This window comes from Pseudochaenichthys georgianus, chromosome 5 (assembly GCF_902827115.2).
Source record: "Pseudochaenichthys georgianus chromosome 5, fPseGeo1.2, whole genome shotgun sequence".
Classification (NCBI taxonomy): Eukaryota; Metazoa; Chordata; class Actinopteri; order Perciformes; family Channichthyidae; genus Pseudochaenichthys; species Pseudochaenichthys georgianus.
Window position 1 is genome coordinate 12,244,262 of NC_047507.1, and position 14,981 is coordinate 12,259,242.

Below are 14,981 nucleotides of genomic sequence, written 5' to 3' on the forward strand. Positions count from 1 at the left end.
AAACACAATTTCTCTGGCGCTCCCACACCCACGCACAGTACAGTGTGTAACCCCCGCCTACCTTCTTGGCCTGCTGGACGCAGCTCATGTACTGTCGGGCCAGGCTGGAGCAGAGCAGGGTCTGCTGTGGATGGTCGCTGTAGCATTGCAGCACCTGGGACTGTAGCCCGCTGCACACGGAGCCAATCTGCCGGGGTCTGCACAGAAACACAGGGCAGGGTCAGTGCGATTAGAACACACCACTGCAAACTGAGGATGTCTTTATTAACTGTGTGCGTCAGCCTACAATTACTATGCTCTGTGTTTTGGTGGTTCATTGGACTGTCGTTGTTAAACTCTGCCTCTCCTGTTAAAAGCCAGGTAAAAAAAACTTGTGATTACTTTAGTTTATTATTATTGCTCTGTTGTGTTTCCAGAATTGCAAAAATGTTTTAAGTAATTATCATGTTTAATCTTTCTTTTGACATATCATTTCTTCAAATACTTTATGAAGTTTTGTTATAACTAAAAGTGAACTGTGGCCTTTTTATCAAAATGACATAAGAGCATGGCAGAACATGTTCAACAAATATGTTAAAATCAAAGATTAACTTTTAAATAAACGTCTGTTTTATCACTTTCAGTAAAATGAGGTAACATCATTTTAATTGAGTCTCATTCCAATTATGAAAGCTTTTCCATGTTTGGTTTCACAAACTGAGCGTCTGTGAGGACATTACCGGGATGTAACATCTGTAAAGAAAACACCTGGAATCACAAATTGAGAAAAAAAGAGAAGAAAACGAGGATCTTCAAAATGTCAACTTTAAAGCTAATCCAATTTGATATGTTTATTAATAAATTACTATTTATCGTATAAGGAAAACATGATTTTCTTTCTTTACAACCTGGGATCTACCGTCATATTTCTGAAGTGGATTTTCAACAATTACACATTTATGTTTAGTCTCACTGACAAACTACACGCTGAGATCTGACGGTGTCTTACTAGAAGGAGTGAAACAGGTCATAGAGCAGAAACATTATCAAACATGATATAAACAGCCATAACACAGTTGAATGTTTAGTCAAAGAACTAGAGAGCCGTAAAATATGACTTCTCTCATCATATCTCACGATGACATTAGTAAACAAGTCAGCAACAGCATAAACCTCAAATTTCAGCTTCTTACTGGGATGAAAAAAAAGAATGGCTCAAAATCAATTAAAAAGGAGATCACAGGTACTTACTCAATTCATACTGTAATTGCCGAGTTGAAATTCAATATCAAATTTGCACAAACAAAACAAGAAAAATCAATTAGATCCAAGTGACTGAATGTAACCAATTCCTAGAAGGCTAAATCCAAACTATACAGCCGGCGTAATGATTTCTGTTTGTGTCATTCAATCTGATGAAGAGACAAGGAAAATAATAAAATTATAAGATTCTTTATGTTGTTTTTTGTTGCAGTTGGAGAAGCTGAAATAGTTTTTAAAGGCTCCAAGATGCAGCTTGTGGAAAGAGATGCATTATGCATTGACAAAGCAGCTTAGGAGTCAGAGTCAAACTTTCTCATTTATTTTTATCTTACTAACGCACATGCAGTACAAGCCGGTGTGGATGAAGCACACAATCATATCCACACACACACACACACACACACACACACACACACACACACACACACACACACACACACACACACACACACACACACACACACACACACACACACCACACACACACACACACACACACACACACACACACACCACACACACACACACACACACACACACACACACACACACACACACACACACACACACACACACACACACACACACACACACACACACACACAACACACACACACACACACACACACACACACACACACACACACACACACACAGGTACGAATGCTAATCCTACATGAGGGTAATCCTTGAGTGCTCTGTTGCTTGTAGTAATTTACCTGCTGTTGTGACAGAACTCGTAACTGGAAGGATTGGGATATGGACACACACACACACACACACACACACACACACACACACACACACACACACACACACACACACACACACACACACACACACACACACACACACACACACACACACACACACACACACACACACACACACACACACACACACACACACACACACACACACACACACACACACACACACACACACACACACACACACACACACACAAACACACACACACACACACCTTATTATTCACAGCTCTGCATCCTGTTCAACCTCTCATATTCACACTCAGTCGACTGGCAATAGCAGAGAGCAAAACTGAAAATAATGAAAACCGGAGAAGAAAAGAACAATTGAATATAATAGAACAATACAAAACAGAAGTGAATTTTGAAAAATATAAGAACAAATCAATCAAAGTATATAAAACAACAAAACAGAACAGAATATAATGGTAAATAACAGAATATAAATATATTAGAACAGAATAGGAAATGAATTCTAAAACAATATTTTCTTTAAGTTATTTAGGTAGTTGATAGTTTAACATATCACATAGTATTTTTTGCTTTAGCCCAGTTGTCATGGAAATAAAGATGTTCTTGTTTTTCTGGCCACCAAATTAGTTCTTATTCATGATGTGTTTTCATAACCCCTCGAGGTGAGATTGTTTTGTCAACTGCTGTCACATAGGTCAAGACTGAGCTTTGAATCTCAAATAGAATACAATAGTATACTATAATAGAATATAAAGCAATGAGATGTTATTCCGCAGTCTGTTTACACTCTGTATAACACCGAACTATTGAGAGGAAAAGAGTACACAAGACAGAGAGGGAAATAGAAAGAATTTGTGTTCAATTTGATACAGAGATGCATGACTTCCTTTAACATGATGAGACATGCCTATTTATATTTGGAAGCTGACCACCTGACATTCACATACGCAATCATGCGCACACACACACACACACACACACACACACACACACACACAACACACACACACACACACACACACACACACACACACACACACACACACACACACACACACACACACACACACACACACACACACACACACACACACACACACACCACACACACACACACACACACACACACACACACACACACACACACACACACACACACACACACACACACACACACACACACACACACACACACACACACACCACACACACACACAACTGCCCTCATGCCATGCCATAAAGCAATTACAGAATCATACATCCTTCACATATGAATGAGCTCAGTAGTCCCTTCCTTCACTGACAAATACACACAATAAATTAGTGTGCACATTTGAACTGTGCTTTGTAAATGCACGGCATGTGTGCCGTGTGCAGCAGAGGGTAGAGCGGCAGGATTAAATAAATCATTGGCGGAGAGAATATTCATGAAAGGGAAGTGAATGCAACCTGAGAGAGGGAGACAGAGAGAGAGAGACTGAACTTGACAGTGACGTATTAGATGACAAATAACCCTTGCAGCTTGCATAGACAAACAGTAACTCATGGCAACCACCACAATCTGCATTTTACCTCTGCCTCGTGGTGCGATGCCACGTCACTCTGTGCCTTAATGTTTAGTTAGTGCACTTTGTGTAATGTTTGGCATTATATTGGGATCTGAAAAGGTGCTACCAGGTTCCATTTAAGTAAAGAAAGCTGGAAACACTCACCTGTCGTGGTGTTACCGAGATATTTATAAAATACTTAATAGTCTTTTGATATAGGGTATAGGTGTTTGGGCTGAATGGCTCCAATTCAAATTATGAGATTTAAAATATAGGATTTGCCGAGGTCAGCTCTTGAAAACAAACAATGTGTATTGTTGCACTGACAATACAAATGCTGTTGTTGTGTTAGTCAGTTTTAAACCCGTTGCCGAGAGTTTCAATCACATGATTTAAATGATATGACTGGCTGATGTTTGACAGCTGCTAGGCATTCTGAATGACTCCCTCATGCCCCTTTTCACACCAACGCGTTTGGAAAGTACCGTTTTTTCCTGTTCACACCGCAGAGGCGCCGCCTCTTATGCCCCTTTCACACCAACGCGTTTTCAGCTCCGGCTCGGAGCCGGAGCCTGAAAAGTGCCGGTTTTTCCTGTTCACACTGCAGCGGCGCCGCCTCTTAGCTCCGGAATCCGGTTCACTTCCAGCTCCAAAGTTTTTTCGGTCTAGAGGCAAGAGCTTCGGAGCTAAGAGGCGGCGTCGCTTACGTCTCTCTTACGTCGAGGCGGGTTGAAGTAGATGCTGAAGACCACAAAGAAGTCTTGCATTTCGCATGTGATGTTTGTAAAGTTCCAAGTAAAGTCGTCCCTTGTAAAGTCGTCCCTTGTAAAGTCGTCCCTTGTAAAGTCGTCCGATGCCTTCCATTTCGTTTCGTAAGAGGATAACCAAAGCGAACAGCGCTTCAATACAATCGGCCATTGTTGTTGTTGTCGATGTGAGGGATTTCCGGCGGTTTGGATTTTATGAAGCAGGCACGTAAACGGTGATGTCATGACGCAGCAGTGGCAGCTCTGGGCGGTGTGAACAGAGCGGGAGCAGAAAAGGGAAACCGGAGCTGAACCAGAAAAGCTCCCGCTCGGAGCTAGAAAGGGAAAAGCGCTGCTGTGAAAGCCGCATTAGAGAAGAACATAACAGCAACAATAGCCCAAAGGTATTCATCCAAGCTCAAGTAAAAAGGAAAAAAAAACTTTTCTCAATCTAACAAGAGAAACTTTCTGATAGCAGGAGTCCTTTAATAATGGAATCTGAAGCAGAAAATTGCCTCTGCTAATCTTCACCAACTGCCTCGTTTGACTGAAATGAAAGGTGAGCTCTTATTAGAAAAACATTAGCCGCCCCAGCTAGTTTGATAGCCAACTTTTGCAGCGAGAAGGAGCAAAACAACACTCCAATTGCTTTGTGCTTGTGATGTTTTGCATAAATGCGTGCAGAGTTTGGGGAAGAAGATTAGGTTCAAATTGGTAAAGTATTTCATTATTTTTTGTTTCACCTTAGCAGTGCGTGGTTTTCATGAAGAGAGCTCAAGTTCTTCGCCACTGCAAAGCGTGACATTAGGGAATTAAGCAATAAGAAGAAAAAGGAAAAATCGTAAGGGCGTAGCATCTTATTATTCTCCCAGTGTCAAAGTTGTTGTGTGTGTGTGTGGTTATTAATGTATGATGACAAGGATTTCGTTTTTTCTTTTAGGCGGCAGCCATGGCATTGTACATTTTATTTGTATTATTACGCTGAGTGGAGGGGGAGAGAGGAGAGGATCAGAGATGTCATGGCTGGGGTGAGATCAAAAGGAATGACAGAGCATGCACACGGCATTGTTCGAGGCTTTGTAAAGCTTTTATGATACTTCCACAAGGATCAAATCCACATCATTATAGTTCAACTGGCAGAGATCTCCCTTTTCAGTAGTAGTAGTAGTAGTAGTAGTAGTAGTAGTAGTTATTTTAGTAGTCATAATACTCAGTAAACTTGCCTTATCCTAAGCTTATGATATGACAACAATCTAAAAACTTCAGAGTTTAATCTTTAGTCCACCATTTCTACATCTCAAAAGGGAACAGCAATCAAAAACAAGTCCAAGCAGCACACACACACACACACACACACACACACACACACACACACACACACACACACACACACACACACACACACACACACACACACACACACACACACACACACACACACACACACACACACACACACACACACACACACACACACACACACACACACACACACACACACACACACACACACACACACACACACACACACACCCCTTTGCTGTTGTATTTTATTATTATTTGTATGTATTTATTTGTATGTATTTATCTTTTCATATGTCTATTTTATTATTATTATTATTTGTATTGATCCCTTTTAGTACTTTTTTTTTGTAAATACAGCTAAATGAAAATGGAAAAACTGTTGACCAAAAGGTGAACATGTATGTATAATGAAACTGAATCTGAAATAGGAAATAAGAAAAACAAAAAAAAACAAGTCCGAGCCACAGACTGGAGACAGACAGAACTCTCCGTATCTTCTCACGCCGACAGCTGAAGTGCTGCAGGCAGATAGGAATGTAGGAGAACAATTCTCACTCTGTTAGCCTTGCTGATTGATCCCCACCAAACTCACTTTGTGGGAGTATAGGGACAGGGAGATGGGAGGGGATAAGGAGAGTGTTTCATTAAAACAGGTGACATGCGGGAACAAGATAAGGGCCGCATGTGCACTTGTGTTTGTGTGTGACATCTCATCGCTGATAACTTTTCAATCAGGAGACCTTGCGGTTGGACGACTCACTCGAGTTGATGGGGATGTGGGGGGGGTGGGGACATGCTCTCCGGAGCCATTGGCTGCTATCACTCTACATCACTAGCCTTTTTATCATCAACTATTTCAATTCCAGTTTTTTATCATTTGAAGCTCCTTTCACTTCAAACAACTTCACTTTTCTTTAAAAGAAGCACTGTAGCTTTTAAAATCCATGACACAAAGAGAAATAATCTTTTACTTTGCTTTGCTGTATGTTACATTGCTACATGAGTGTTAATTAATCTCCTGTTGTCTTGTCCAGAATGCAGATGACCCGAGCAGAGTTACATCACAAAGAATGGCAACAGTAGACTAAACAAGCAGAAAAGGTCACAAAAGAGTAGGAGGAAATACTTTTCCGACTACAAAATTGTCATATTTCTGCTGTGATGAATATGACACACCACAATGTCAGAGTTAATAGGGGAGTTCAATCTAATCCATTTGGGAATTACTGTATATTTAACATAGAGACCCAAAACTGGTTGCAAAGGAAAGGGACCCAACCTTTCCTGATTAGAATATATGTGATTCTGATGCCGCCCGACTCAAGTTCTGGGTCAGGCCTCGGTTACTTAGATGATACTACTTCTTATACTAACAGCAGGCAATGTCTTATTTAACTGGAAATGCAAATTAAAAAATAGACCAATTCAACTGTAACGTACATAACTGTTACATCATACATCATCAACATGTAAAAGGAAATGTCTTGAATAAATGATGGAAAATGTGAAAAATGTAATGAGAATTTACACTGTCTTTATTTATCACATATATTGCAACTGCACAGGCTAAATCTGTACTGTATCTGTGTGTAGGTTCATATATCTATATTCACACACACACACACACACACATACACACACACACACACACACACACACACGCACGCACGCACGCACGCACGCACGCACGCACGCACGCACGCACGCACGCACGCACGCACGCACGCACGCACGCACGCACGCACGCACGCACGCACACACACACACACACACACACACACACACACACACACACACACACACACACACACACACACACACACACACACACACACACACACACACACACACAAAGCACTGTGTGTACGAGCCTTCTGTCTTAATGGTAAATCTTTGTTGAACCACACAGTGCAGACAGGTCCTGTCTCTGGTAATGACTAGCAGTCTACTACCGTGTGGGGCACAGAGATCCTTAGAGTTAGCTACCTGTCTGTTTCACTAATTGGACATGCTACCCTCATACACACACACACACACATAAAGAAGAAATAACAAACCCTATATATAAAAGAAGGCTTTTAACTACAAACTGTCAGCAGTTACTTCATGGTGAATACTCACAACAACATCCACCTGAGGTTCACTCAGGTTCTGTCTTTACAAACACTTTGAGGTTAACCAGTTTTTTTTTTTAAGAGGATTAATGGATTTTTAGATCCTAAAGTAAGCTAAGCCGCAATCTTGTGGGTCTCTCGGGTGAGGTATTTTTGCGGAATATAGCTAGTCTGATACCCCAAGGCAAGGCTAATGGATGAACTTCTTTAAAATGCTCCATGTGTTTGGGCGAGGCAAGTAGACAACATAACCTTTTACAGATTTGTCCGATGCAGGAATAAAGAGGCAATAGCACAGGAGGCTTCCATCTTAACTTCAACCTCACCAGGTGAGAGAGGCAGCTTCTCGATTTCACTTTTGCATTCAGATGTTGAGCTGGTTTTGGAATCACAGCTATTAAGAAGGAGCCAAAGTTGGAAAACTGAAAAAAGTGGAAATCACTAGAGATTTGTTATGGTGATGTCCTTTACAGCTACCCAAGAGAACTGCACCTGATTTCCATCTCCCTGAAAACTAGATTCGTTTTTTTTTCTTTCGTTAAATTGTAATTTTCTTAACATATGTGGTTTAGTCGTACAGAACAGACTGTGTTATACTGCTGCTGGCTCTTCATTTCAGATGTTGCTTTGGTTAATGATAAAACTTGTTCCTTCTTCTTACAGCAGGAAATCAATTTGTCAACATCTTCCACCAATACTAACAGCTCCAATCACCCTCTCCACAAGTACAAATGCGCCAATAAAGATCTCCCGTATTACAGGAATATTGATTCCTAACTGCTAAACTCCTTTTAAGGTAACAATCATTGTGTTGTTGTCATTGAAGTGTATTTTGTGACTTTTTCTTGCTGCTTTTATCAGCCAATGTTTTGGCCTGAATACTGTCTTTCTGCAAGTCAGGTACAACAGTTATACAGCCAAAACTGTCAAGAGGAAGGAGATCAAAATATTATAACTAACACAGGCTACCTCATCACTCCTCTTCTTTCAAGACAAAAGAAAGATCAAAGTTCCAGGAGAAACAGGCTTAGAACAATAAAAGAAGTTGCAACCATGTGTAGCTGAGATGGAAAATATATTTAAGAATTAGGTGAATGAGACAATAAGAGAGCGATTTATAGGTCGACACTGGCGACAGATACAAAGACAGAAGAAAGAGTCAGGCTGTAGCTACATAATGTGTTGGACTGCGCTGCACCCCCTCCCTTCACTGGTGGGTAAATAGAATAATTACTGGGTGGTCAGTGTAGTGTGAAATGACAGCGTGACCACGGCACAATGAAACGCTGCCCAAATGCTGACTGAACATGACGAGCTCGTGGCTGCCTGAATACAAAGTGTGCCTGTATGTGTGGCAGAGATAGAAAGAAAAAAAGGGAGTGAAAAATGTGGTGTGTGTGTGCGCACTTCAACAAAAATAATTAACAACACATTGTGGAAGGACAAAATGCTCTTCTTTCGGCAAACTCGTGCAGAACTGATCTCCTAACCTTTTCAATGCAGAGACGGACAATAGCAAATCCTTGCTAATGTAATCATTCGGACAAAATGTTGCACTTGAATTGTGTTCTGTTCAATTCAATGGACCAGGTGCAAGAAAATGTGGATGAGGTCACTACCCATCATACAGTGCAAAGCTAGCAAGATGACAGAGCTTCTACCTTTTCCTCTTGCTGTTGCGAGGGAAGAACTGGGTTGTGTGCTGCGCTGGTTTCTCAATTATAACATTCACACATTTATTCCAGAACAGCGTTGCTTTATATTTTGTCGGACACTTTAAATGATAGAAGGAGGAAAGCCAATCATTTGATAGGAAGTTGCTTTGTTATGCACCTTAACTCACAAGGCCTCATCATACAAACTAATACTGCAAAGCTGTGCCGACAATGACAGTGACTTTCTTTCATTTCCCACCTCGTTAGTAACTGATGTATATTCAGATGGTTGTGATATTAAAGAGAGTTTGCTCTAATTCAATTACGCCTCTGCGCTGCTCCCACATCAACAAACCCTTTAATGGCTTGAGCCACACATTTGCTCTCCCCTCATTATCCAATGGAAAGCTAATCGACAACATGTGTAATATCTAGTTCAAACTGCACGCAAATGAGAGGATCAAGAACAATTTTTCTTTTCAGATATTGTCATTTAAATATAAATGTAAAACTTCCCAATCAACCCAATACAAATGATTAATGCTCACAGAGAGATGATTCCTTTTCATTTGTATTTGTTGTACCCCCAGTGAATCCAATGAGACTTGCATAAATGTAACTTTTAATAGCAGAGGGTAATATAACGCTCCTACATTGTGACTTTTACAGGTTTTAATGCGCAACCATAAGTGTGAAGGTAAAAAAAGGTTTTATGTGTTAATAGGAACTAAAAGGTGATGAATGAGTGTGTGAAAATAACCAGTGAAAAAAAGAATCTGAATTAATTAGTCGTCTCATCAGTTTTGCAACAATCATTGCCATGCATGCGGGACAAGAAGATTTGAATGGCTGTCTGACTAAATTGGATTCACAGAGCTCTTCGGCTCATTCCCCCTTCAAAAATGGTTAAGAATCGGTGTTAAAGAGGGGCGTAAATTGTCAAGGCCCACACTCTCTGGCAGTTCAGTGTTGAATGACTCCGACATGCTTTTAAGAGCAGAAGAAGAAGTCTGAACTCTGAAGAGGAACCTCTGCTTCTTGTCAAATCCTGCTGTTTCTGTTCTATTTCGTCCCTACTGACCGCCAGAGGCGGTGCTTTAGCACTCGATATGTCCATGGCGCGCATGCGCAGCTCGAGTACCAATAACAACAAAGTCACCTGTGACCCACGTGACACCGGCTATATCAGCCGGTATTGTCAGAGGATCTGTTCCTTTCATCTTCTCGCTGCGCGAGGGTACCGTGGCTACGTTTTTGTAGCCTACAGCGTTCAGGTTTGAGCGTTTGATCTGAGGGATTTCTCTGCAAACAGCTGGCCGCGGGGAGCTTCGTGACTGACAGTCGGAGCTACGGGTCATTAGACGCGTCCTCCAGGAGCTGCGGCCGGCTGTGTAGAGCCTCGACAGACAGGTTGGTGTCAGCTTGTTGCTGGTGATGGCTGTGTTTCCACACCCGCTCCCAGCCAAGTTGTCCTGATTACCGTCTTATTGTTTGTGGCTTAGACTTTCTGGTGATGACAGTGTTCCCGCTTCCTCTCCCATAAAGTTGCCCTTATGCTCTTTTGAAAGTTCTGCTTGTGGCGTTGTGCCCGAGCTATCATTAGCATTTGAGTCCCAGCTTTGGCTGCGTCCCTCATTCAATTTAGTATGGAAGCCCAGAGGGTCATACTTTAAACCCGTTTTTCGTTTAGATGCAGAAAGTAAGGTAAGTACTTTCTATTTCTTAGAAGCTATTATCTGGTCTTAACATTTGTGTTCTGACTTGGTCGCTTGATTGTTAGCAGCAGCCGCTTGGCTAACACCTTGCTGTTGAGCTTAACTATTACTCAGGGCAGTGCTCCCGCTCCCTGTAGCATAGGGTTTGTTTGCAGTAGCGCTAGATCGTTGTATTACTGCTCCTAGTACTAGACTCCTAGCACTAGGATGGTATGCAGAGAACATCTTCACGGCGGGTGCTGTGTGCTCGGCATGTGCGGTTACTACTGTAACCAGGCACGGTTCTATGCGGGGTTAAGCTGTAAGTACTGGCCATAGTTACTACTGTAACTACGGTTCCAAGCCGTGCACGTACTGGCCATAGGCAATACCGTAACTACGGCTCTATGCTGTGTAAGTACTGGCCATAGTTACTACTGTAACTACGGTTCTAAACCATGTAAGTACTGGCCATAGTTACTACTGTAACTACGGTTCCAAGCCGTGCAAATACTGGCCAGAGTTACTACTGTAACTACGGCTCTATGCTGTGTAAGTACTGGCCATAGTTACTACTGTAACTACGGTTCCAAGCCGTGCAAGTACTGGCCAGAGTTACGACTGTAACTACGGTTCTAAGCCGTGTAAGTACTGGCCATAGTTACTACTGTAACTACGGTAAGATGCCGTGTGAGCCCTGGCCATGGTTACTGCTGTAACTACGGCTCTGTGCTATTCTATTCTTTAGAAGCTAGTTATCTGGTCTTAAACATGTGTGTTATTTGACTTGATCTCGCTTGATCGTTAGCAGCAGCCACTCGGCTAACGTCTTGCGTATACTGTTAAGCTTCTTTATTTTACCCAGCTAGGTGAAGGCAGTGCTCTCACTCCCGCTCCCTCTACCGGTAATGCGGATGTAGCTCCATCCCTTTTTCTGTTCGGCGAGTAGTAGCACCGCTCTACTCTTCCCGTTCAGCAGGTAGCTGGTGAAGGCTGTGTTCCCGCACCCGCTCCCGGTTACACTGCATCTGGCGTTCGACTCTAACTTAACCAGTGAAGGCAGTTCTCGCCCCCACTCCTGGTAGACGCCAAATGGCCTCGTTTTTCCGTTAAGCAGGTAGCCGGTGAAGGCTGTGTTCCCGCACCCGCTCCCGGTTACACTGCATCTGGCATTCGTCTCTAACTCAACCAGTGAAGGCAGTTCTCGCCCCCGCTCCTGGTAGACGCCAAACTGCCTTGTTTTTCTGTTAAGCAGGTAGCTGGTGAAGGCTGTGTTCCCGCACCCGCTCCCGGTTACGCTGCATCTGGCATTCGTCTCTAACTCGACCAGTGAAGGCAGTGTTCTCGCCCCCGCTCCTGGTAGACGCGGAACTGCCTTGTTTCTCCGTTAAGCAGGTAGCCGGTGAAGGCTGTGTTCCCGCACCCGCTCCCGGTTACACTGCATCGGGCATTCGTCTCTAACTCAACCAGTGAAGGCAGTTCTCACCCCCGCTCCTGGTAGACGCCAAACTGCCGTGTTTTTCTGTTAAGCAGGTAGCTGGTGAAGGCTGTGTTCCCGCACCCGCTCCCGGTTACGCTGCATCTGGCATTCGTCTCTAACTCGACCAGTGAAGGCAGTGTTCTCGCCCCCGCTCCTGGTAGACGCGGAACTGCCTTGTTTCTCCGTTAATCAGGTAGCCGGTGAAGGCTGTGTTCCCGCACCCGCTCCCGGTTACACTGCATCTGGCATTCGTCTCTAACTCAACCAGTGAAGGCAGTTCTCGCCCCCGCTCCTGGTAGACGCCAAACTGCCTTGTTTTTCTGTTAAGCAGGTAGCTGGTGAAGGCTGTGTTCCCGCACCCGCTCCCGGTTACGCTGCATCTGGCATTCGTCTCTAACTCGACCAGTGAAGGCAGTGTTCTCGCCCCCGCTCCTGGTAGACGCGGAACTGCCTTGTTTCTCCGTTAAGCAGGTAGCCGGTGAAGGCTGTGTTCCCGCACCCGCTCCCGGTTACACTGCATCGGGCATTCGTCTCTAACTCAACCAGTGAAGGCAGTTCTCACCCCCGCTCCTGGTAGACGCCAAACTGCCGTGTTTTTCTGTTAAGCAGGTAGCTGGTGAAGGCTGTGTTCCCGCACCCGCTCCCGGTTACGCTGCATCTGGCATTCGTCTCTAACTCGACCAGTGAAGGCAGTGTTCTCGCCCCCGCTCCTGGTAGACGCGGAACTGCCTTGTTTCTCCGTTAAGCAGGTAGCCGGTGAAGGCTGTGTTCCCGCACCCGCTCCCGGTTACGCTGCATCTGGCACTCGCCTCTAGCTCAGCCAGTGAAGGCAGTGTTCTCGCCCCCGCTCTTGGTAAACTGCCTTATTTACTAATCCAGCTAGGTGAAGGCAGTGATCTCGCTCCCGCTCCCTCTGCCGGTAACGTGGGTGTAATTACATCCCTATTTCTGTTGGGCGAGTAGCGGCGCAGCTCTACTCTTTCTGTTAAGCAGGTAGCTGGTGAAGGCTGTGTTACCGCACCCGCTCCCGGTTATGCTGCATCTGGCATTCGTCTCTAACTCAACCAGTGAAGGTAGTGTTCTCGCCCCCGCTCCTGGTAGACGCGGAACTGCCCTGTTTTTCCGTTAAGCAGGTAGCGGGTGAAGGCTGCGTTCCCGCACCCGCTCCCGGTTATGCTGCATCTGGCATTCGTCTCTAATTCAGCCGGCAGTGTTCTCGCCCCCGCTCCTGGTAGACGCTGAACTGCCGTGTTTATTAATCCAGCCAGGTGAAGGCAGTGCTCTCGCTCCCGCTCCCTCTGCCGGTAACGTGGGTGTAATTACATCCCTCTTTCTGTTCGGCGAGTAGCAGCAACGCTCTACTCTTTCCATTAAGCAGGTAGCTGGTGAAGGCTGGGTTCCCGCACCCGCTCCCGGCTACGCTGCATCTGGCTACCTACAGAATGGTTCATTCATGTAGCGCCTGTATGGCTTCTCTTGAGCCCGAGGACGGCCACGACCGCTGCCTCTCCTGCCTCGGCCGCTTCTGGCGGTCAGTGGGGACGAAATTCGAGCATCTGAGGGAGGTTCTCACGGTAAACGCCTGCATGAGCTGTAGCTGCATGCCTCGGGTGCTCAGAGTGGATCGAATCACTGAGGTGGAACGTCTGGCAGCAGCCAACAGACACCTCTCCTTGTCACGTCCTCCTCCAGATCAATTCGGCCGTTCCCGGCGACTTGAGGGAGCGACCGCTATGTGTGCTCCCCCCAATAGAAGGACTAGAAACAGGCTGGGGGGTGAGCTGTTTAGAGCTGTTTAGATCAGCTGCCCTGGAGGCACTGGAGCGTGCCGCCCAAGCTAGGCAGACCAGGCAGCAGCACTCGGGTCCTCGCAGACCTGTGCCCACTCCCAGCAGGCCCAGGGGCCGCTCTAGCAGCCGCACTCAGCCGCCGGATTACAGGGGTGGTCTGCAGAGGTCTTAGCGGCCCACTCAACCGCCTCCCAATGACTTTCGTGCCCCATGTCGCCCGCCTTCCAGGCGGCCTCGTGCCCCAGAGCCTTACCGAAACCCCCCAAGAGGCTCCAAGGTCCGGGGGGCTGGGCTCTGAAATCCCGGGGGTGGTCGGCGGCTGCTTTCTCAGCAGCAGCTCAGTTTCTGGGCAGTCTGTACTTCCGTCCCTTGGGTGGTTTTCACCTTAACCCAGGGGTACGGACCGCAGCTCCGGCCCCTAGCCTTCGGCTGGGTCTAAATTGACAGTCGTCAGCGATCCGGCAGGGGCCCTACCTCTAGGCCAAGAGTTGTCCGTCCTTTTGTCCAAGGACGCAATCAACCCAGTAAGACCCTCTGCTTAGCCAGGGGGTTCTACTCGGCATACTTTCTCGTGAGCAAGAAAGTCGGCGGATTTCGCCCGATCTTGGGCCTCAGAGGAATCAACAGATTCCTGAAGGTGCTGCCATTCTATATGCTGACTACTG

At 45.1% G+C, this 14,981-nt stretch overlaps 1 protein-coding gene across 2 annotated transcripts in view; it reads right to left on the reverse strand.

The window, feature by feature from the left end:
* chchd6b (coiled-coil-helix-coiled-coil-helix domain containing 6b) overlaps nucleotides 1-14,981 on the reverse strand; it is a 71,561-nt gene that overhangs the window by 21,746 nt on the left and 34,834 nt on the right. For both annotated transcript variants that reach the window (XM_034083354.2, XM_034083355.2), the window contains one exon: nucleotides 62-197. In XM_034083354.2, the coding sequence (XP_033939245.1) occupies nucleotides 62-197 (136 nt within the window). The remainder of the gene's footprint in view (nucleotides 1-61; nucleotides 198-14,981) is intronic.